Raw genomic sequence first — 24,668 nt, forward strand, 5'->3', positions numbered from 1 at the left:
TGCAAACCAAATAAAAATGAAAAATTAGAAATTTAAAATTGGAAAAATGTTTAAACGATTTATTTAATAAAATAATATATATATATATATATATGTTTTTTTTTTACCAAAAAGGTATCCGAACATTTGTCACGCGCCAACGATATACCTTTAGGCTTTATCTCCATGTCCAAACCTGGACAAACATCGAAGCTTTCTCTCTCTGTCATGTCCTTTTCAATTTTTTCCACGTGTCAATCCACGTCAGACGCTGTTTCATCCATCAAACCAACCAAAGTTTATTCAGAGATACGACTATTCTTTCTCTCTCTTTTTTTCTTTTATTTCTTTTACAGTCCACTTCGTTTCTCTCTCTCCATCTGTTTTTAATTTTAAAACTTTTAGTAGCAAAAAATATAATTACAATTCAATCCCTAGAATTCTCTTCAATTTATCTCCTGCAAAATCATCATCAACATCAACATCAACAACACCTACTGTCACTTCTTTTACTCTCTCTTTATTATAATTCTCTCTCTTTATCTCTCTGAAGCAAACTCTGTTCGTTTCTCTTTGAATCTTATAACTATTCCGATTCGCATTGGATCTATTTCAGACCATTTTTGTTAGTTCGATCCATTTCCTCCATTTCTTTTAACTAACTTTTACGCGTGTCGTTTATCAATTGAGAAATTGTGCGGGATCTGCGCTCGGAACACCTGGAATCAACATGATCTATCCTCCGGAGGTGTAACCAATCAACGGTTTGGATCCGATCGGAGGACAAACAGCGCCATCAGATGGCGCTGTTTAGACGCTTCTTCTATCGGAAGCCGCCGGATCGGCTTCTCGAGATCTCCGAGCGTGTCTACGGTACCCTTTTTGTTCTTTGTTCTTCTCATTTTTACGTTCAAACTCTTAGCTTCGCTAAATTATACGGAGAATGCTTCATTCGTTGGGTAATTGAGCAATTTAGGTATTCGTAGCCCATCGTTGAAGTTCTTTAGCTCAATTTTTTATATGCATTGGGAAATTTTTGACAATTATTTCGGTTAATTAATGGTTCGGGTTCGTGAGGTTTGAAGAATTAAACTAGAGTAGATACATTTTGGTTCCTTTTACTAGTGTATTAGGCTTTAGCATTGTATACATATTTTAGTTATTCCTGAATGGGATGATTCTATCCTAGGTTGTGATCTTGAACTATCGTCATTCGTTATCCCGTTGGTTTTTTTTGTTTGATTTGCAGTGTTTGACTGTTGCTTCTCCACCGATGTATTGGAAGAAGATGAGTACAAGGTTTACATGGGTGGGATTGTGGCACAACTACAAGACCACTTTCCTGATGCTTCTTTCATGGTGTTTAACTTTAGAGAAGGGGAGAGGCGGAGCCAAATTTCAGACATATTGTCTCAGTATGACATGACAGTTATGGATTACCCTCGTCAGTATGAGGGATGTCCTTTGTTGCCGCTGGAGATGATCCATCACTTCCTTCGATCGAGTGAAAGCTGGTTGTCTTTGGAAGGGCAACAAAATGTGTTGTTGATGCATTGTGAGAGAGGAGGATGGCCTGTGCTTGCATTCATGCTTGCTGGTCTTTTGCTATACCGGAAACAGTACACTGGGGAGCTGAAGACATTGGAGATGGTCTACAAGCAAGCCCCTAGAGAACTTCTCCATCTTCTGTCTCCTTTAAACCCGCAGCCTTCCCAGATGAGATACCTTCAGTACATTTCTAAAAGGAATATGAGTTCTGATTGGCCTCCATCTGATACACCTCTACTTTTGGACTGCTTGATACTTAGAGTCCTTCCAATTTATGGGGGGAAAGGTTGCAGGCCAGTTATACGTGTTTACGGCCAGGATCCTAAAATACCAGCCAATAGAAGTTCCAAACTTCTGTTTTCAACTTCGAAGACAAAGAAACAAGTCCGCAACTATCTACAGGTAATACTTGAAGTCACACCATTTGAGACTAGAAAAATGAATAAACTAATTATTTAGGCTTTCTCATGAATATACCTGCAGGATGAATGTGCACTGGTGAAAATAGATATTCATTGCCGAGTTCAAGGGGATGTTGTTCTCGAGTGCATCCATTTGGAGGATGATCTCATACATCAAGAGATGATGTTCAGAGCTATGTTTCACACTGCTTTTGTGCGAGCAAATATTTTGATGCTGAGCAGGGATGAAGTTGATGTCTTATGGGATACCAAGGACCAATTCCCAAAGGACTTCAAGGCAGAGGTAGGCTTTTGTTATTCTTTATGTGACTGCCTTTTCCTCAAGCTGTAGGAGTTGAATGCATACTCATATCTGTATCAGGTTCTTTTTTCGGATGCTGATGCTGTTGTGCCTCTCACCACAGTCGTGGCAAGTGAAGATGGTAATGAGACAGAAGGTGCTTCACCTGAGGAATTCTTTGAGGTGGAAGAGATCTTCAGCAATGTTGTAGATGGTCAGGAGGCAAAGGGAGACTATGATACTCAAGAAGTCCGTGTCAATATGGCAAATGATATAGATAAAAAAGAAGTTTGGAAGGAAGATGCTGAACCTCATTCATTTCAAGATTGCCCAACCGATGATGGGATTCACAAAGTTGATGTGAAGGTGGATCCTCATTTCGATGTAGTGAAGGACATTGCTGTTGATGATGTGAAGTACAAACTAGATGAGAAAGCAGATTCTGATATTTATACAGTGAAAGACATAACCGTGGATGATGGTGATCCCAAGTTAGATACCATGGTAGTTGCTGATAATGTACTTAGAGACATAGAAAACAAGGAACTGATCAAAGATGTGTGTGAAAAAATGGAAGAGATTGATGATAAAGGTGACAGAGAAGATGCTGCTGTGCAGAAGAATTTAGCATCCAAGGGTCCGCAGAGACAAAAATCTGACAAACTGCTGCCTCCCACCCCTAAGAAACAGCCTACACTGAACACAAAACCAGCTGCAGATACAGTTCTAGTCAAACAAAAAGTTAAGCAGCAAGAACCCCCTGTTGCTAATGCAAGAATGGCAAAACCAAATACAGTATCTAGGTGGATCCCTCCGAACAAAGGTTCATATACCAATTCAATGCATGTATCATATCCACCCTCAAGATATAATAGTGCACCACCTGCTCTTGCTTTAACTTCTCCTAAAGAATCTGGTTCAGGTGCCAATTCAAAGGCTTCTTCTCCCCTCACTTCCCCTGGAGCTGTGGTTTCAAAAGATGTAACAACTGAAAAGACAGGGCGTAAGGTGGAATCTTTAAAGCCGGCTAGTAGCTCAACCCCTCTTCTATCACCAGCTCCTGGCCCACAGAAAGTAGTACCCTCCACTCCACTTTCTCCACCTCCACCTCCACCTCCACCTCCACCTCCACCTCCACCCCCACCTCCACCTCCACCTCCACCTTATTCAAACAATTCAATGTTTGGTACATTTCCACCCAAGTCTTCCACTCCACTTTCCCTCTCTTTGCAGGGTACCACATCTCATTCCCCACAAACACCAACTGATAATGAGGTTTCCAAATTTTTCCCGCCACCCCCTCCACCGCCACCGCCACCGCCTCCGCCTCTGCCTTTTACCGCACGGCAAAATATTGGGTCTATTTTGCACCCTGAACCTTCACCACCCCCTCCTCCACCATTTCCTCCTTCGCTTGGTCAGCAAAATAATGGGATGGTGGTGCCTCCCCCACCACCTCCACCACCTTGGAAATCAGCGAATTCTTCAGTTAACCTTATTAATATAACAAGTTCTCCATCGCTACCTCCACCACCACCTCCTCCTCCTCCTCCTCCTCCTATGAGTGGGTCAAGACTTGGAGCTGGAATTCCTGCTCCGCCTCCCCCTCCCCCGCCCCCTCCCCCTATGCAAGGTAGTCCACCCCCACCTCCTCCACCACCTCCCCCTCCCCCACCTAGTCGTGGAGCTCCATCTCCTCCTCCACCTCCACCTCCTCCACCTATGCATGGAGCATCACTACCACGACCACCACCTCTTTTGCATGGACCTCCACCTCCACCACCACCACCACCACCATCAATACTTGGAGCTCCACCTCCGCCACCTCCGCCAATGCGTGGAGCTCCACCTCCACCACCTCCTCCAATGCGTGGAACCCCACCACCACCTCCTCCTCCAATGCGAGGAGCCCCACCTCTTCAGCCACCTTCTATAGGTAGGGGCCCACCTCCCCCACCTCCTCCGTTGCATGGAGCTCCACCTCCTCCACCTCCTCCTGGAGGTCATGCATCTGGCCCTCCTGCTCCACCTAGACCCCCAGGTGGCGCACCCCCTCCACCTCCACTCTTGGGTGCCAGAGGACCTTCTGCTACAGCCCCTCCACCTCCAAGAGGTCGTGGACTTTTACGTTCTACAGGGACGGGAGCTATGGGTATGGTACCACGAAGGTCTTCCTTGAAGCCTCTACATTGGAGTAAAGTAACAAGGGCATTACAAGGAAGCTTATGGGAAGAATTGCAAAGACATGGAGAACCTCAAATGTATTCAACTTCCATTACTGATATGTTTTTTCTTTCTATTCTTACATTTGTTCTAATGAAGGTCCTTGGATTAGCATGCATGTTTTATGTCTTAGTTTTGTTCCCTCTGTGATCACTGACATAGTGTTTAATTTTTGGTCTTAGTGCACCAGAATTTGATGTCTCTGAGTTAGAGAGCCTTTTCTCTGCAACAGTCCCAAAACCTGCTGACTCAGGTAAAGGTGGAGGGCGTCGCAAGTCTGTTGGGGCCAAACCTGACAAAGTCCATCTGGTAATTTATTTGTTTGAAGTTTCTTGAAATTTTTATTGTTTTTAAAGTTCTTTTTCTGTTTCTGATGTGTGACTTGATATATATTCAAGTGCAGCTTGGTAATTTAAAAATTATATTCTAGTGTATAACTTGAAATTTTGAGTAATTAATGAATACTCAAGTAGGCTTTCTGTAATAATTTGTAGTTTATGCATAGGGATGAATGGATCCTTTTAGTTCAAAGAGAAAAGCGAGTTTGTGATTATTCTTTGGCATGAATAGTTTTAGAATACAAATAATTATTGTTCCTTTTTAATTTTTTTTTTTAAATTTTTGGAAGAGAGCTAGTACTCTAGTACATTTTGTTTGAAAAATAAAATGAAAGGAATTGCTTGAAGGCTATGCTTTAGAGGGATGGTTTGCCTCTTTTTTAATTCTTTTAAAAAGCCAAATTAGTTTCTGTTTAGACTGGGGAGATTTATGAGGAAAGCCAAACCAACTAATAAAATTATGTTAGAGTTCTCTTTTTTTGTGGACTTGCATTCATGTATTCACAAAATTCATATATTTATGTATCTTGTTATTTTAACAATTGACTGGAACATCTGTAATTGTTATCTACTATTACCGCTCCCAACAACCTAACCTCTTTGTTACTGCTCTCCCAATATCATAAGGTATTGGCTTCCCTATATTTGAGATATTGGTGCTCCTCATCCTGCGATGGCTATATATTCTATGACTTGTCACCCGCCTTCCATCAAATGGTCCAATTTATGTAACTTTTGGAAGATTTACTATATTATTAATTGCTATTAGATAATGTACAAAAGACTCTTAATTGGAAGATGTGATTATATACTTTCTATGTTCAGGAAGTTCTTGTTGAGTTTAAACCAATTGAGTTAGTAGTTTACTCTAAGATAATTGAGAGTTTGGATTATTAATTCAATATCTTATCTGAAATTATCAGTTATCGTTTTCTTTTAAAGAATGTGCACAAAGGAATAGAAGAGGTCGATGTGTTTGGTTTCTCCTATCTTTGTGGATATTATACCATTTTACTTATTATATTATTGTCATATATTGTAGATTGACCTGAGAAGGGCCAATAACACAGAAATTATGCTCACAAAAGTTAAGATGCCACTTTCTGATATGATGGTAAGCTAAGTATTTTCAAAGTTGTTGCATTTTCTAATTTTTCCATGATTAGTGACTGTGGACATTATACTCTCTTTTCAATATAGAGATGGCTATTTTCAATAACAAATTAAAAGTATATGGTTTGGACTGGAATTTTAAAAGTTAATATTGTATGCCTTGGTATGTCTTTTCATGGATGTCCATTACTTTTCTTAACAGTTGGGGAGAAGATTGCATTTAGGTGATTCTCACTATGTTAGAGGATGATACACAGTTTCTGTCTATGCTACTGACGGCTCTTACTTACATCGGTTGAATAGTTTCATTCTTCACTTCATATTGATACAAAAAGCTTTGTGCTGAGTGTTTTAGACTAACTTTTGGCTTTGAGGGAAAACAGGGAATATAACATCTGAATTGTTTACTAGCATCTAATTGATTTATGGTGGTTGAGTGTTGTGGAGGATGGATCAGAGGGTAGAACAATTATTAGTCTTGTAATGCACAGGGCTCTGCCTATGATTTATGAAATAATTTTACAGTTAAGTTACTTTGGCATAAAAGTTAACAGTTTCTTGAAAACCTAGTGGGTTCAATATAAAGTTCTAGATGAAACATCCAAATGATTATATTCATAAAATAATTCTGTAGACAACATCATTTGGTTGAAAACTTGGCTTGCCTGTCCCAAGATTTTGTGGATGTTTGAGAAGTCCTTGGGAACAAAAGAGAGTAAATAAGTTAAGGGTAGTTTTGGGAAGTCAAGGAATACAATGCTTCAACTTATGAAGTTTTGGGACATCTAAATATGAAAAGATGGACAAAATTTTCGGGAGGAAGGAATTTGTGTAGCTTTATTGAGTATATATGCACACATAGTAGGAAAATCATGTGGAACTAAGGGTAAAGCTATGTTTGTGAAAAGCTTGAAGGAATTGTTTAAATTGAAGAAGGATGTGTATATGAGACATCTTCATAAGAAATGTCGATAGAAAGAGCCATCACATAGCACGTCAAAATAAGCGTTTTCATTCATGCAAGTCTCAGTGTGTATTATTTCCTTGAAAGAGTTGAGTGCCTTTTAGATATCAGATGTCCAGTTCCTTTTGTCCTTTTGGCTTCTTTGCCGATTTGGCAATCTGGCTTGTCATTCTTAAGGACAATCTTATCGGCCCTAACTGCACAAGTCTTGTTGATGATAACTTTAAAGTTTTGAAAATTGAGGCTGTTACCTGTTCCCCTACCCTGGTCTTGACATACAAAGTGATTGCACATGAAACAAGTTTTCAGCATGTTTGTTAGTTTTTTTTACTTCCTTTGGAAAAATCATACTATCGCAATTGAGGCCAGTGGCTCCACATGCATGGATATGGGGTTTGGGGATGGAGTGTTGGTGAGGGTGAATGTGTTGCACTTCTGTGGTGTGTGATTAAGATTGTCATAATGTTTTACTTTTTTGCAAACTGAGAAAAACTCTGTTGTGAAATGAATTAATTCGTGCTGAAGTTTACAATCAATTTAATACCTTTAAATCTGCTGGTTTATGCAGAAACAAAGTCCAAAGAGATTCTGACTATTTTGTCTGGTGAAACCCATTTTGTGTGTTTTGGTTGTCAGAAATGTCCTTTGCAGTGTCTTGGACAATTCTGAACCTGTAGGTTGGATGATATTTACTGTTTTGTGGAGAAACTTTATGTTACTTCTTGGAAATATTTCCTATTTATGTCCTGTTTAATGGACAATTGAAATTTGATAGGCCCATTGTAATTTAGGGGTTGTCACGACAAGAAGGAGAGTACAGCTGGTTATCTCTGGGTAGGACTTTGGAAATATCCATGGACATTAGTGTTCCTTTATATCAGTTTAGCCTTCAGTTGAAATTCACTATACATTGTCCTAACTTTTTGTGGAACCTTGAAACAGATACTTGTTACCCTGTTGCTTGTACTTGGTATTTCAACCGTGCTGTTTACTAGTTTGCTTTTGCTAGTAAATAGTTTAGTGGTTTAGCTCTATCTGAGGTGGACAATTGATTATAGATTTTGTTTTTGTCATCCTTTCAACTTTTCATGTTTGTACAAATTCTATGGAAATGTTATTTGTTTTAAGGAAGTTTGTCTCGTTATGTATTATAGCTAATCATGTACATGTGTGGATTTTTTCAGGCTGCCGTACTAGCAATGGATGATTCAATATTAGACGTTGATCAAGTGGAAAATCTTATAAAATTTTGTCCAACAAAAGAGGAGATGGAACTACTTAAGGTGACATTTTAACATATGTAATGATTTCTTTTTACATTTTGTTAGCATTTACATTGAATTGCTAACTGTTTGTTAGTACCTTCCACCATCTGTTTCATCTTCTTTGTTCTGATTTGTCTGCTTTATCTTCTTTTAGAACTACACTGGTGACAAGGAGAACCTGGGGAAATGTGAACAGGTGTGCAACAGTTTTTGTGTGGCTAGATTATTTTGGTCTCAGTTAATGGAATTTAACATTTATAACTTCTCAACCTTTTTTTTCTCTCTTTTTAATTGGGTTATTTTAATTCCTTTGTAGTAGATGAATGATTGTGTACTGTGCATTTATTTAAGCTATTTAGCCATTCTGAACTTAATTTGGCCTCATCTTGTGTTTGGAATTGTAAATCATAAATGCATATAACATTATATTGTTTATCCAATTTTTTTTTTCTTTATCCTAAATAAGTAGGCTGCATTTCTGTGTTGTAATTTAACACCATTGGATGGTTCTTTTCAGTGAAAAGTTATCTTCAATTAATATCTAATTTTTGGTTGTCTATACTCATGTTTTTCTGTTTTGAGATATGTATTGTGAATCATGTGCAAAAGCTCCTCAATGATGTAGTGTTGACATTAATTTTAGTTAAAACTAAATGAAAATTACATTTGCACAATGTGGGAACATTTCTCTATTACTTGAGATGGAATGATCTTTGAAACTCCTCTGTGGCTAATATAGAACATTGGTAATGCTGTCATGGGAAAATATTGGAATTTGGATTTTGAAGTGGCTGTATCACTATGGGCTGAGATTTTTTAATTTATTAGTTGAAATTTGGATTTACTAGTGAATACTTTTACTTGGGCACTGAGGTGGACAAGTGTAGTTCAAGCGGATGATTATAATCATCCTTTGGGCTAGATGAAAGAAATGACAGTAGGAAGGTTGCTTTGGGCTAGATGAAAGCTTTGGGAGGCCTAGGGGAAGGCGTAAGAGATGGAGTTAATTTTTTCTTGCTGAATATAGGATCAAATACTGAGTGGGAACCATCCTTGTTTGTTGGTAGACTTTGGTAGGATCAAAGGCATAGTATCTCCTTATATAATTTCTAACAGTCCTTCGAATTTCATTTGTTTTTGTTGTATATTAAGGTCTTTGTCTATTCAATGAACCGTTATCACCTAATGTATATGTGATGGTACCTGAATGCATATCAATGATATATTTTTTGAACATATGGTTTCAACAAATTTTATGTACTTATGTGTTGTGTAAATATGTTTTTATGTTCAGTACTTTCTCGAGCTGATGAAAGTGCCACGAGTTGAGTCAAAACTGAGAGTATTTGCTTTCAAGATTCAGTTCGGCTCTCAGGTTTGGCGGTATCTGCTTCGTTAGTCTGTTTTTGATAAGTTGAAAACTCTCTTCTCTTAAGTATTTGCTTCTGTTGTCTTATTTTTGAATTTCTTTGCAGATTTCGGAATTTAAAAAGAATTTGAATACTGTAAACTCTGCATGTGAGGAGGTATGTACTAAAAGTATTGAAGCTTCAATATTTTCAGAATCTCTATTCCTTTTGACCTTAGGTGTTTTTCCATTGGTTAATTAGGTACGAAATTCAGTCAAATTGAAGGAAATTATGAAGAAGATTCTTTATTTGGGGAACACATTGAACCAAGGGACTGCAAGGGGTAAGTACATTTGTAGTAATTTGGAAGCTCTTAAGCATCCTTTTTTTGTTCTGAGTTACTGAGCAACAATTACTCCTATGAGCTTAATCTTATTGGAATTGGCCTGATAATAGTGTGTAAACTCTAATGTGATCCCTGACGTGGATTTATATACAGCCTCATCTTGCTCTTTGCTATACTTACCATTGTAACTGTTAAGATGTTGATTGTAGGAGATGCAATGATTCCAAAATACAGCTTCCTAAGAAAATCCATTACCTTTCAACTGTCTTAAGTACTGCTGATTTAACAAAATGAATGGAAACTATTTCAAATTTGTGTAATTTATTTTTTACATACTATATTAGTTTTACAGGTTGCTAGATGGTGCAATGTTCTGAAGTTTAAAGGGTTTCATATGTACTGAATCCTTTAGTTGAAATGTGTAAGGTAGTTTATCAGCTACCTCATTGTAGAGGCATGTACTTCACTTAATGCGCTGAAGATTGCTTAGGTTGTTTTACTCATTGACAAATTCCTAGTTGGCAACTAAGGGTTTAGTTTGATTAATAAAAATATACTGGAGTTTTCTAGTCTCCATATTACTAGATAATGCATCTCTCATTTTGTTATTTTCTACACTACATGGGTTTCATATTTGTAAATGCTTCAAATTTATGGCCCAGAGTTTTTTTTTTTTTTTGGGAAAGTAAACAGAGAATAAATAAATAACAATATGCTGGCTGTGGGGTTCGAACCCACGCACACTTATGTGCAGAAGATCTTAAGTCTTCCCCCTTAACCTCTCTTGGGCAAATTAGCTTGACAAATGAAATGTTTGTAAATGCTTCAAATTTATTTCCCAGAGTTGATTTAATGAAATGTTCTTTCATGATTAATTTTACACAGATACGATTTTTCATATGTTTCCAATTTGTAAGCAGGTTCTGCTGTTGGATTTAAGCTGGACAGTCTTTTAAAACTCACAGATACACGTGCTTCTAATAGCAAGATGACACTGATGCATTATTTATGTAAGGTATGATTACTACATTTCTTTTTCTTCTTTCCTGAATGGAACTGCCCGAAATGAATTTGGTGTTTGTAGATGATTTACACCTTAAAATGTTCTCTATAGTGATTCTTAATATTATAATGGTGGTACTGCTAGATTAGGGATCACACTCTTTGTAAAGGCCATCCCTTCATCTTTATGGCTTAGTTGATCTGCAATTTAGTAGCTTTGTGCATAAAACAAGATGAAAGTTGTTGCAAAACATATAACATAATAAGATATTTAAGTTGAAAATGGAGTCCATGAACTCAGGTGTTTCTTTTAATAGTTACTATGACAATTAAGTCTTTTGTGTAGAACAGATTTAGATAAACCTAGTTAAATCAGTTGCAATAATGTTTAAAAACTTTATTTCAGAAAGTTGTATTTTCTTTTATCAGTATGAATTCTATTGAATGCTCAACACAAGGTATTAGCATCCTCTGTCACAACAATTTCCCAAGCTTTGATTTTTATGAACATGTTTCACGGTATCAGTAGTAGCTTCTCTGTAAATCCAAAAATTCTGAATTGATGCTGAAACTCATTCTCTTTGCACTAGCAAATCCATCTTTTCCAGCCTTCAGAGAGTTTACCCAAAGATTTTACTGATATTGTGAAAAAAATTGAACCTCCTTACATTGCCCAACCTTTTGCTCAAATGGCTCAATGCTTTCAATCTCAGTTGGGTGATGCCTTCCTCATTCTCTTCCATTCTTATTGAAAGGATAATGGCTTTTAGGGGGAAGAAAGCTATAGTCTTGTGGGTTTGTGCTGTTTTGGCCATTTTTTGGGTCATTTGCATTGATGGAAACAAAAGAATTTGTGAAGATTATGGAGGGGATAGTGTTATTTTGTTTGGGGATTGTTGTTTGGGGGCTGCTTTTGTAATTAGTTCTTAAACCTTTAGTTAGGTCTTTTTGTATCTAGACTCTTGGCTAGGTTGCAATCATTCTCTTTTATCCATTTGTTGACAACTAGTTCCCTTTATATATGCTTTAGAAAATTTATTTTGTTTATAGTATAATTTGTTTCCTATTAGAAAAAAAAGGGGGAAAAAAAAAGAAAAACAAATGAAGTCATCAACACGGATACCTTGGGTTTTCAAGCGGATGATTATAATCATCCTTTGGGCTAGATGAAAAAATGACAGTGGAGAGGTTGCTTGGGCTAGATGAAAGCTTTGGGAGGGCTGGGAAGGCGTAAGAGATGGAGTTAATTTTTTCTTGCTGAATATAGGATCAAATACTGAGTGGGAACCCACCTGTTGTTGGTAGACTTTGGTAGGATCAAAGGCAAGTATCTTATTATATAATTTCTAACAGTCCTTCGAATTTCATTTGTTTTGTTGTATATTAAGGTCTTTGTCTATTCAATGAACCGTTTCACCTAATGTATATGTATGGTACCTGAATGCATATCAATGATATTTTTTGAACATACGGTTTCACACAATTTATATACTTATGTGTTGTGTAAATATGTTTTATGTTCAGTTTTCTGAGCTGATGAAAGTGCCACGAGTTGAGTCAAAACTAAAATAATTCTGTAGACAACATCATTTGGTTGAAAACTTGGCTTGCCTGTCCCAAGATTTTGTGGATGTTTGAGAAGTCCTTGGGAACAAAAGAGAGTAAATAAGTTAAGGGTAGTTTTGGGAAGTCAAGGAATACAATGCTTCAACTTATGAAGTTTTGGGACATCTAAATATGAAAAGATGGACAAAATTTTCGGGAGGAAGGAATTTGTGTAGCTTTATTGAGTATATATGCACACATAGTAGGAAAATCATGTGGAACTAAGGGTAAAGCTATGTTTGTGAAAAGCTTGAAGGAATTGTTTAAATTGAAGAAGGATGTGTATATGAGACATCTTCATAAGAAATGTCGATAGAAAGAGCCATCACATAGCACGTCAAAATAAGCGTTTTCATTCATGCAAGTCTCAGTGTGTATTATTTCCTTGAAAGAGTTGAGTGCCTTTTAGATATCAGATGTCCAGTTCCTTTTGTCCTTTTGGCTTCTTTGCCGATTTGGCAATCTGGCTTGTCATTCTTAAGGACAATCTTATCGGCCCTAACTGCACAAGTCTTGTTGATGATAACTTTAAAGTTTTGAAAATTGAGGCTGTTACCTGTTCCCCTACCCTGGTCTTGACATACAAAGTGATTGCACATGAAACAAGTTTTCAGCATGTTTGTTAGTTTTTTTTACTTCCTTTGGAAAAATCATACTATCGCAATTGAGGCCAGTGGCTCCACATGCATGGATATGGGGTTTGGGGATGGAGTGTTGGTGAGGGTGAATGTGTTGCACTTCTGTGGTGTGTGATTAAGATTGTCATAATGTTTTACTTTTTTGCAAACTGAGAAAAACTCTGTTGTGAAATGAATTAATTCGTGCTGAAGTTTACAATCAATTTAATACCTTTAAATCTGCTGGTTTATGCAGAAACAAAGTCCAAAGAGATTCTGACTATTTTGTCTGGTGAAACCCATTTTGTGTGTTTTGGTTGTCAGAAATGTCCTTTGCAGTGTCTTGGACAATTCTGAACCTGTAGGTTGGATGATATTTACTGTTTTGTGGAGAAACTTTATGTTACTTCTTGGAAATATTTCCTATTTATGTCCTGTTTAATGGACAATTGAAATTTGATAGGCCCATTGTAATTTAGGGGTTGTCACGACAAGAAGGAGAGTACAGCTGGTTATCTCTGGGTAGGACTTTGGAAATATCCATGGACATTAGTGTTCCTTTATATCAGTTTAGCCTTCAGTTGAAATTCACTATACATTGTCCTAACTTTTTGTGGAACCTTGAAACAGATACTTGTTACCCTGTTGCTTGTACTTGGTATTTCAACCGTGCTGTTTACTAGTTTGCTTTTGCTAGTAAATAGTTTAGTGGTTTAGCTCTATCTGAGGTGGACAATTGATTATAGATTTTGTTTTTGTCATCCTTTCAACTTTTCATGTTTGTACAAATTCTATGGAAATGTTATTTGTTTTAAGGAAGTTTGTCTCGTTATGTATTATAGCTAATCATGTACATGTGTGGATTTTTTCAGGCTGCCGTACTAGCAATGGATGATTCAATATTAGACGTTGATCAAGTGGAAAATCTTATAAAATTTTGTCCAACAAAAGAGGAGATGGAACTACTTAAGGTGACATTTTAACATATGTAATGATTTCTTTTTACATTTTGTTAGCATTTACATTGAATTGCTAACTGTTTGTTAGTACCTTCCACCATCTGTTTCATCTTCTTTGTTCTGATTTGTCTGCTTTATCTTCTTTTAGAACTACACTGGTGACAAGGAGAACCTGGGGAAATGTGAACAGGTGTGCAACAGTTTTTGTGTGGCTAGATTATTTTGGTCTCAGTTAATGGAATTTAACATTTATAACTTCTCAACCTTTTTTTTCTCTCTTTTTAATTGGGTTATTTTAATTCCTTTGTAGTAGATGAATGATTGTGTACTGTGCATTTATTTAAGCTATTTAGCCATTCTGAACTTAATTTGGCCTCATCTTGTGTTTGGAATTGTAAATCATAAATGCATATAACATTATATTGTTTATCCAATTTTTTTTTTCTTTATCCTAAATAAGTAGGCTGCATTTCTGTGTTGTAATTTAACACCATTGGATGGTTCTTTTCAGTGAAAAGTTATCTTCAATTAATATCTAATTTTTGGTTGTCTATACTCATGTTTTTCTGTTTTGAGATATGTATTGTGAATCATGTGCAAAAGCTCCTCAATGATGTAGTGTTGACATTAATTTTAGTTAAAACTAAATGAAAATTACATTTGCACAATGTGGGAACATTTCTCTATTACTTGAGATGGAATGATCTTTGAAACTCCTCTGTGGCTAATATAGAACATTGGTAATGCTGTCATGGGAAAATATTGGAATTTGGATTTTGAAGTGGCTGTATCACTATGGGCTGAGATTTTTTAATTTATTAGTTGAAATTTGGATTTACTAGTGAATACTTTTACTTGGGCACTGAGGTGGACAAGTGTAGTTCAAGCGGATGATTATAATCATCCTTTGGGCTAGATGAAAGAAATGACAGTAGGAAGGTTGCTTTGGGCTAGATGAAAGCTTTGGGAGGCCTAGGGGAAGGCGTAAGAGATGGAGTTAATTTTTTCTTGCTGAATATAGGATCAAATACTGAGTGGGAACCATCCTTGTTTGTTGGTAGACTTTGGTAGGATCAAAGGCATAGTATCTCCTTATATAATTTCTAACAGTCCTTCGAATTTCATTTGTTTTTGTTGTATATTAAGGTCTTTGTCTATTCAATGAACCGTTATCACCTAATGTATATGTGATGGTACCTGAATGCATATCAATGATATATTTTTTGAACATATGGTTTCAACAAATTTTATGTACTTATGTGTTGTGTAAATATGTTTTTATGTTCAGTACTTTCTCGAGCTGATGAAAGTGCCACGAGTTGAGTCAAAACTGAGAGTATTTGCTTTCAAGATTCAGTTCGGCTCTCAGGTTTGGCGGTATCTGCTTCGTTAGTCTGTTTTTGATAAGTTGAAAACTCTCTTCTCTTAAGTATTTGCTTCTGTTGTCTTATTTTTGAATTTCTTTGCAGATTTCGGAATTTAAAAAGAATTTGAATACTGTAAACTCTGCATGTGAGGAGGTATGTACTAAAAGTATTGAAGCTTCAATATTTTCAGAATCTCTATTCCTTTTGACCTTAGGTGTTTTTCCATTGGTTAATTAGGTACGAAATTCAGTCAAATTGAAGGAAATTATGAAGAAGATTCTTTATTTGGGGAACACATTGAACCAAGGGACTGCAAGGGGTAAGTACATTTGTAGTAATTTGGAAGCTCTTAAGCATCCTTTTTTTGTTCTGAGTTACTGAGCAACAATTACTCCTATGAGCTTAATCTTATTGGAATTGGCCTGATAATAGTGTGTAAACTCTAATGTGATCCCTGACGTGGATTTATATACAGCCTCATCTTGCTCTTTGCTATACTTACCATTGTAACTGTTAAGATGTTGATTGTAGGAGATGCAATGATTCCAAAATACAGCTTCCTAAGAAAATCCATTACCTTTCAACTGTCTTAAGTACTGCTGATTTAACAAAATGAATGGAAACTATTTCAAATTTGTGTAATTTATTTTTTACATACTATATTAGTTTTACAGGTTGCTAGATGGTGCAATGTTCTGAAGTTTAAAGGGTTTCATATGTACTGAATCCTTTAGTTGAAATGTGTAAGGTAGTTTATCAGCTACCTCATTGTAGAGGCATGTACTTCACTTAATGCGCTGAAGATTGCTTAGGTTGTTTTACTCATTGACAAATTCCTAGTTGGCAACTAAGGGTTTAGTTTGATTAATAAAAATATACTGGAGTTTTCTAGTCTCCATATTACTAGATAATGCATCTCTCATTTTGTTATTTTCTACACTACATGGGTTTCATATTTGTAAATGCTTCAAATTTATGGCCCAGAGTTTTTTTTTTTTTTTGGGAAAGTAAACAGAGAATAAATAAATAACAATATGCTGGCTGTGGGGTTCGAACCCACGCACACTTATGTGCAGAAGATCTTAAGTCTTCCCCCTTAACCTCTCTTGGGCAAATTAGCTTGACAAATGAAATGTTTGTAAATGCTTCAAATTTATTTCCCAGAGTTGATTTAATGAAATGTTCTTTCATGATTAATTTTACACAGATACGATTTTTCATATGTTTCCAATTTGTAAGCAGGTTCTGCTGTTGGATTTAAGCTGGACAGTCTTTTAAAACTCACAGATACACGTGCTTCTAATAGCAAGATGACACTGATGCATTATTTATGTAAGGTATGATTACTACATTTCTTTTTCTTCTTTCCTGAATGGAACTGCCCGAAATGAATTTGGTGTTTGTAGATGATTTACACCTTAAAATGTTCTCTATAGTGATTCTTAATATTATAATGGTGGTACTGCTAGATTAGGGATCACACTCTTTGTAAAGGCCATCCCTTCATCTTTATGGCTTAGTTGATCTGCAATTTAGTAGCTTTGTGCATAAAACAAGATGAAAGTTGTTGCAAAACATATAACATAATAAGATATTTAAGTTGAAAATGGAGTCCATGAACTCAGGTGTTTCTTTTAATAGTTACTATGACAATTAAGTCTTTTGTGTAGAACAGATTTAGATAAACCTAGTTAAATCAGTTGCAATAATGTTTAAAAACTTTATTTCAGAAAGTTGTATTTTCTTTTATCAGTATGAATTCTATTGAATGCTCAACACAAGGTATTAGCATCCTCTGTCACAACAATTTCCCAAGCTTTGATTTTTATGAACATGTTTCACGGTATCAGTAGTGGCTTCTCTGTAAATCCAAAAATTCTGAATTGATGCTGAAACTCATTCTCTTTGCACTAGCAAATCCATCTTTTCCAGCCTTCAGAGAGTTTACCCAAAGATTTTACTGATATTGTGAAAAAAATTGAACCTCCTTACATTGCCCAACCTTTTGCCCAAATGGCTCAATGCTTTCAATCTCAGTTGGGTGATGCCTTCCTCATTCTCTTCCATTCTTATTGAAAGGATAATGGCTTTTAGGGGGAAGAAAGCTATAGTCTTGTGGGTTTGTGCTGTTTTGGCCATTTTTTGGGTCATTTGCATTGATGCAAACAAAAGAATTTGTGAAGATTATGGAGGGGATAGTGTTATTTTGTTTGGGGATTGTTGTTTGGGGGCTGCTTTTGTAATTAGCTCTTAAACCTTTAGTTAGGTCTTTTTGTATCTGGACTCTTGGCTAGGTTGCAATCATTCTTTTTTATCCATTTGTTGACAACTAGTTCACTTTATATATGCTTTAGAAAATTTATTTTGTTTACAGTATAATTTGTTTCCTATTAGAAAAAAAAGGGGGAAAAAAAAAGAAAAACAAATGAAGTCATCAACACGGATACCTTGGGTTTAGACTGTTTATATCCTTTCCATATATGCCCTCTCTCTTAATCATTTATTACTCTTCATTAGATCTGACAGCTTCTCAGATATGTGTTATACTGCTGTGTATAGGGCTGTTCAACGAGGCAAGCCGCTCGCGAGCCGACTCGGCTCAGCTCGAGTACGGCTCGTTAACGGCTCGCCTCGTCTAAAATCGAGCTGGCTCGGCTTGATTCGTGAGAGAGTTTGAGCCGAGTTCGAGCCTGCCTTGACTCAGCTCGTTAGGCTCGCGAGCCGAGCCAGGCTCGAATTATTAGGGGCATTTTAGGAGTTTTATTAAGTATAGGGGATTAAACCAAAATTTTGAAAACACAAAGTTTGCAAAAATGACAAAGAACACCCCGATGTTAAAATCCCTAAAATCGCGACCTTTCCCCTAAAACCAAACCAAACCAAATCATTTTAGGCAAGTTGTGGGCGTCAGATTTGGTGGAGAGTGCAGGGAAAAAAGAGAAAGAAGGAAAGAAATCAGACTTGGTGGAGAGTGCAGGGGAAACAAGGATAAAGAATGAAAGAAAGAAAAAGAAAATAGGAAAAAAAGGAGAAAGAAGGAAAGAAAGAGAACATTTGTATGCTTTTTACTGGCTCGCAAGGGAAACAGGGAGAAAGAAAGGGAAAAAAGAAGAAGAGAAAGTCGTGAGCAGGAAGAAGGAAAGAAAGGGAAAAAGATAAGAGAAAATCGTGAGCATTGGAGTTTGGAGAGAGAGAAATCAATGTGAAAGAGAGAGTTATAAATGAGAGAGAGAAAAGAAATAGAGTAATAAATGAGTGGATGAAAATCTGTGCCGAATTTAAAAAAAAAATTTGTTTGCTTTTTACTGCTCGCGAGCCAAACTCGAAATTTTTGTTTTTCTTTACGAGTCGAGCCGAGTCAGAAAATTAAAGGCTCGGCTCGATTTTTTTTTCTTTTTAACGAGCTGAGCTCGTTAAGTCAGAAACTCGGCTCGGCTCGTTAACAGCCCTAGCTGTGTATATGTAACTTTGTTGTGGTGCCTTTTTCTGCTGTTGAATTTAAAAGGCAATTTCCTATATTTATGGAGTTACAAACTTCGATTTGTTCTCGCTCAGGTCCTTGCTGCTAAATCTCCAGCTCTTCTGGATTTTCACCTGGATCTTGTTAGCCTTGAACCTGCAACTAAGGTTTGCATCTGTCTTTAAGTGTATCTGAAGTTTGTGTTGTTATAGTATGTTTGTTAAATTTGGGATCTTGTTTTACTGCAGATACAATTGAAATCTTTAGCTGAAGAAATGCAAGCTATAATCAAGGGATTAGAAAAGGTCAAGCAGGAGATGGGAGCATCTGAAAATGATGGCCCTGTGTCTGAAGTTTTTCGTAAGGTATATAGTCTTTTCTGTTTAAGTTTTTAATTATTTATAACAATTAGATTGGTTAATGATGCTCCATGTATTTCACAACATAAAAACATTGAGGGACATCAGATGTCTTGTATAGTTAATTTGTGTTAGACCTTAAGGGTGTGTTTGGCACGACGCATTGGACTGGACAAATTGTTTATATTGGATTAAATTTAATATTGTCATGTGTTTGATGCAACACTGGACTAAATGTATAATTAACTATTTAAATAAAAATTTTATTATTTAAAAAATAAAAATTTTGAAATATTAAAAAAATTAAATTACTAATAATTTTTTTTTTTTAAATAAACATTTCAAAAAATTTTAAAATTTAAAATTGGCCGGTGGGGTTGCCAATGCTGTCATCGGTGGCGTGTCCAGCAACACTGCTGGTGATCTACCCAACAGTGCAAATGAGGAAGTTGTGGGATGTGCTGTTGGAGACGGCGGCCAGACTCGCCAGCGGCGGCTGGTCGGCAACTTTGCTTGCCAGTGTCTTATTCTTTTAATATGTTTTTCTAAATCTCTTTGTTATACTGGGAAACCCAAGGGAGGAGGGTGTTAAGGATTAATTTTTAAGAAATTGTCCCTTGCTTATTAAAATTTTAATGCAGTCCTTCCCACCCAAATTCAATCCAAACCGGGTAATTTGCAAATCCTACTGTGTAGAGTGCAGTGCAATACATCCAACCAAACACACCCTAAAAACTCTTATTTGGGCTCTTGCCTATGAACTTACACTTTTAGGTCTACTGATAACATAATATGGTGCTAGAGCTAAATCCATATTGCATCAAACTTTGAGAAGGAAATGACTTTATGCTCCCTAGAAAATCCTTTAAAATGTTGTGCCATTGTGACCTATATAAAAGATGATCCATTGTATTTTATATACAAGGGGAGACTCTCAGTAGGCCATGATTCTTTTTTGTTTTTTAAATACTCCCTTAACACCTTTTTTTTCTTTTATAAAAAATTATAATTTCAGACACTGAAAGGATTTATATCTGTTGCTGAGGCTGAGGTGGCATCTGTAACAAATCTTTATTCCGTTGTGGTAATTACTATCTCTTTAATCATTAATTTAATACTTCTTTATCCTTTCAAAATAATATGCTGACCATGTCTTGAATGATTGTCATCTGGGTGGACAGGGTAGAAATGCAGATGCCCTTGCATTATATTTCGGTGAGGATCCTGCCCGTTGCCCATTTGAGCAAGGTAGAATACAGATTTTTTATGCTTCCCACTTATTTAGTTTAATGTATATATATCCGTCTAGCAACTGAAGTGGTGCCTGTTGCCTGTTGCCATTAGGTAACGTATGTAAGTTGATCCCTCTGTGGTTCACTAGTTTCTTCTTTGGCTAGTGCCCCCAACTGAATTCTGGGGCCTTAATGTGTTTTATTTAATTGAACAACTTTTGTAAGAAAGGATTTTTTTGGAAAGGGGAAAGGGCAAAGAAGTGGGGCCGGAGAAGGAGAAGGAAAGATTGAGACAATGACTATGAAATTGTGACAAGGGATAGGGACAAGTATTATTGAGCCCAAAGTAGGGCATATATCTGTCTTCATAGAGAAGACCTCAGTTCCTAGCAAAAAAAAAAAAAAAGAAAAGAGAGAAGCCTTGAGTAGATCATGGATGAATGTGAGAAAAGGGTAAGGATGAAGAAAGATGGAAAAGAGAATTAGAAGTGAAATTGAAACTAAAGTTTGATGTTTCACTAATTATCTTCATTTCGGTTTCTGTTTATTATTTATATTTGAAAGTGAGGGAATTTAAATTAATATGTTTCTTACTCATTTTCTTGAATTATTTGGTAATGTCAAAACTGATCTATAATGTGCTATGCTGGTCACTGCAGTTACTGCGACTCTCTCAAATTTTGTGAAGTTGTTCAGGAAAGCACATGAAGAGAATGTGAAACAGGCGGAACTGGAGAAGAAGAAAGCTGAGAAGGAGGCTGAAATGGAGAAGGCTAAGGGAATTAATCTTACAAAGAAGATTGTGAAGTAGCTGATGAGTGATTTCTTTCTATCTCCTCCATGAGAAATTTAGCTCCCGGCATACAGCAGAAGTCTGTCACTATATTTTGTTTGAGTGACAACAAAATGACACTGCTGCCAGGAGACTCAGGCTGGTTGAACCCACTATCCAGTACTGGTGCAATGCTAAGCCTTCGAGGGTAATGTAAATGAGGTTAAAAGGCCACTCCTCGAAATGTGCGGATGCAAAACCATGTGAAAGTTCTTTCTGTACAAGTTTGAGAGAATGCTGTTCAACACATGATAATGGTCAACGTATCCCCCCGGTAGAAGTATTACATGTCAAGTGGATTAAGGTGGTTTGATATGTAGCACAGGTTCTCCACATGATGGAGTGGTTTCTCTGCACATTTTCCGGTGAAATTTTGTAGTTCTTGCCAGTCCCTCTCGAAGTAGACTGTTTGGTTTCAGCTCCACCATTTGTTGACTATTATTTTGCAGCACGGGAGCGAATGCCTTTGGAATTGTAAAGCATCAAGTCCTGCCCGCTGTACCTTGGAACCATGTACAAAGTTCTAACCCTTAATTTAGTTAGGATTCAATTCTTTACCTTGTAACATAGAAGCTGATTCTTGTTTTGATAGTTGAGATTTTGACAAAAGCCCAGCACGAAAAAATTATTGTATAGGTTGACAGGGTCAGAAATAGAGAAATTAGAAGACGGGCTTTCTCCAGTGTAATTGTAATATAACAGCAAAATATAGGCTGCAATTTGGAAACCCCATGTTTCGGTCTTTTCAATTCTTCATTCAATTATTATAGTTAAAATTCCATCAAATGTTATTTTTTTCATTTTTCTGTTCTGTCGTTCCCCGGAAGTAAAGCAAATGTTAAATGTCATTTTGACCTCTTATTCATGATTATTCAATACTGAAAATCTTCTTGCCCGACTTCAATTTTGGTGGATATAGTTGAAAATGTCTTGTCTGTACTTGATCTAAAAGCAAGGTTTTAAAACCCGGTCCGGAGCAAAATGGTCGAGTCCTGGGTTGATCTGTGGATCAGATTGGTGACATCAGCATGTAAAAATGTTTGAAATTCAACTGACAAAGCTCCTAAAAATTACCATAAGTCCTTGCAGGTTTGAAACCATGCTAAAACACCTCAAATTACACCGTTGCTGTTTATTTATTTTTGCGATTTCCGATTGTTTTATTCATTAGAAATCAGTTCTATTGTCACTTTTTGACTCACTGACCCTTCTTTTTCAAAAGCTCCAACATTCGAATCACCAATTGTTTGCGATCGTCGTGTTAATTTCTAGGATTTGAGATAAATAGTAAAATTGATAACCCGGTCCGGTGAAGGCACCGGACCAGTTCAACCAGCTGGCCAGGTTGGGTTTTAAAACCTTGCCTAAAAGGGAGGGGAAAAGAGGATTGGCGTCAGCAGGTGGTGGCTGGATAAACAGGGCAAATGTCATAACCTTAAAGAAAGGGCAACTTCCTCATTAATCACTTTGCGGCAAAGTCGGTTTTTCTAAGAATACTAGAATAGTCAATAGATTGTACAACCAACCGAAATTTGACATATTTTTGTTGCTTAGTTTCTGGTAAATTGTGATGTCTTATTTTATCTCATTTGTCCTTGTATTTCATGGAAAACTACAACAAAAAAATTGATAAAAAAGAAACTTTTGCATCATTGATCTTGTAACCAGATGCCAATTTACAAGGTGGAACAGATAAAAGGGGTAAACTAAATAAAGATTGAATACTAGTATTTATGTAACAGAGAAATTTGCTATAACAAATATTTTACATTTCTTTCTCTGCTCCTTCTTTACTCATTTATGTCTTTGGAATTGCCCGGTTCTTCACCTCAAGCAACCAAAACAAACAAATATCTTCCATATTCATCTGTAGACTTTTCTCTGTAAAAAGGAAACGTTAAAATCCTCTATGGAAGTTCTTCAATATTCTTTACACTCACATAATCACCTGTTTCTCCTTCTGCGATTTCGATCTGATATGAGTATCTCCCTTCTTGTTCAATCAAGCAACTTGTCTTGCAGCTTTTATAGAATATGCAGCTCACAACAGTGTCAAGAACAACAGAAATTGAATACAAGTAAGCGATTAACACTCCCTCCGAACCCATCGAAAGGTCAGGAATTCTACCATGATGATATACTCTTAGAATTCGGTATTGGAACAAGGCTTCGATACCCGCCAGGAGTAAGTTTACAGGTAAAGCTAGTGAAAGTACTGTTGAAGTTCTTCCTCTTATAAGAACACAAGCCTTAAGAATCGCCATATATCCGGTTGTTTTCTCCATCCCGGAAATAACCAATGCTAAGTTGCATATTATGAGGGCGTTTGCAAGAACAATTGAATATAGAACTGCTCCTGTTGCTGACAAGAAGAGGAGCCAATTCGGAGAAGAAGAGAAACGGGTTCCTTCGAGAAAGTTGAAGGCGAAGAAGAAGACAGCAAAGACTGTGGCGTTGGCGGAGAGGATCAGGAAAGAGTTGCATATATGGGTAAAAAACAGAGGATTAAAAAGCGAAAAAATGGAAGAAAAAGAAGGCGGCGAAGATGATACTTTATGGTGGTGTTGTTTCAAGGCTTGAATTATGGAAGCTTTCGCGAGGAGTAAAAAGGTGAGGGTGAAAGGAAGAGTAAAGATTGAAGAAGAGAGAGTTTGCGAGAGCTTGAGACTGAGAATAGTGAAAAACTCTGAAGAGGGAGGGAAGCCTGCAGCTTGAAACAAAGTCTTGAGGCGATTATAAATGGATGGCAATAAAGAAGAAGAAGAAGAAGAAGAAGTAAGAAAAACTTGAGAGACTAGAATCGAAGCAGAAAAAGGAAAGGCAAGAAATGCAACAGTAGTTGTGAAGTATTGATAGTTTTGCAAGAAAGTATAGACTGAAGTTCTGATAATCGTGGTGGTTTTCTCCATTGGAATAATAGTTCTTGGCATTGTCGAGATTGAGAGGGAGGTGTTTCACCTAAGCATTGAGATTTGCTTCTCGTTTCAAGTAATGCTATAAAAGGGTTATGGTTTGAGAATATATATTATGGTTAGGTTAGAAAGAAAATGGGGTTGGTCATTTTGGATGAAAAGATTGGCCAACAACTAATTTTGCAGAGGTTGAGTTGTTTGGACATTGTTTTTACCAATGTTTCTCTTGGACTCATTACACATTCTGTCTTTGTGATCTCCAAATTCTCTTAATCAGTTGGCTTTATTAGGAGATTAATGGGGTTGGCTTGATAATGCAAGAGGGTGGTATTGGTTAGCTTTTAATATACTCTAATGAAATATGTTTATCTTTCACAAGGGCTATAAATATTGGATCCCTTCAACTTCAAGTTTCATTTTTATTTACCTTTTTTTATATTCTATGCCCATTTCATTATACTCAAACTCAATTTTGAATCTTATGATTATGTTTTCA

At 36.6% G+C, this 24,668-nt stretch overlaps 3 protein-coding genes across 3 annotated transcripts; 2 read left to right on the plus strand and 1 right to left on the minus strand.

The window, feature by feature from the left end:
• The first annotated feature begins 461 nt into the window (after window positions 1-461).
• LOC116113963 (formin-like protein 20) lies at window positions 462-2,580 on the plus strand. Its single transcript, XM_031400116.1, has 4 exons — window positions 462-852; window positions 1,229-1,929; window positions 2,011-2,232; window positions 2,354-2,580. The coding sequence occupies exons 1-4, from the start codon at window positions 780-782 to the stop codon at window positions 2,438-2,440; spliced, it is 1,083 nt and encodes a 360-aa protein (XP_031255976.1). The 5' UTR covers window positions 462-779; the 3' UTR covers window positions 2,441-2,580.
• On the plus strand, window positions 2,491-22,039 carry LOC116113324 (formin-like protein 20). Its single transcript, XM_031399484.1, has 21 exons — window positions 2,491-3,303; window positions 3,463-4,490; window positions 4,635-4,761; window positions 5,833-5,904; window positions 8,052-8,150; window positions 8,287-8,328; window positions 9,427-9,507; window positions 9,608-9,658; window positions 9,743-9,824; window positions 10,748-10,842; window positions 13,924-14,022; window positions 14,159-14,200; window positions 15,299-15,379; window positions 15,480-15,530; window positions 15,615-15,696; window positions 16,620-16,714; window positions 18,933-19,004; window positions 19,086-19,202; window positions 20,212-20,280; window positions 20,378-20,444; window positions 21,088-22,039. Exons 1-21 carry the CDS (start codon window positions 2,491-2,493, stop codon window positions 21,237-21,239), a joined length of 3,417 nt encoding a protein of 1,138 aa, XP_031255344.1. The 3' UTR covers window positions 21,240-22,039.
• A 1,128-nt stretch (window positions 22,040-23,167) lies between these two features.
• Window positions 23,168-24,190, minus strand: LOC116113335. The gene has a single exon (XM_031399488.1). It carries the CDS (start codon window positions 24,188-24,190, stop codon window positions 23,168-23,170), a length of 1,023 nt encoding a protein of 340 aa, XP_031255348.1.
• Between the last annotated feature and the right edge of the window lie 478 nt (window positions 24,191-24,668).

This window comes from Pistacia vera, unplaced genomic scaffold (assembly GCF_008641045.1).
Source record: "Pistacia vera cultivar Batoury unplaced genomic scaffold, PisVer_v2 Contig121, whole genome shotgun sequence".
In the NCBI taxonomy this organism is placed as follows: Eukaryota; Viridiplantae; Streptophyta; class Magnoliopsida; order Sapindales; family Anacardiaceae; genus Pistacia; species Pistacia vera.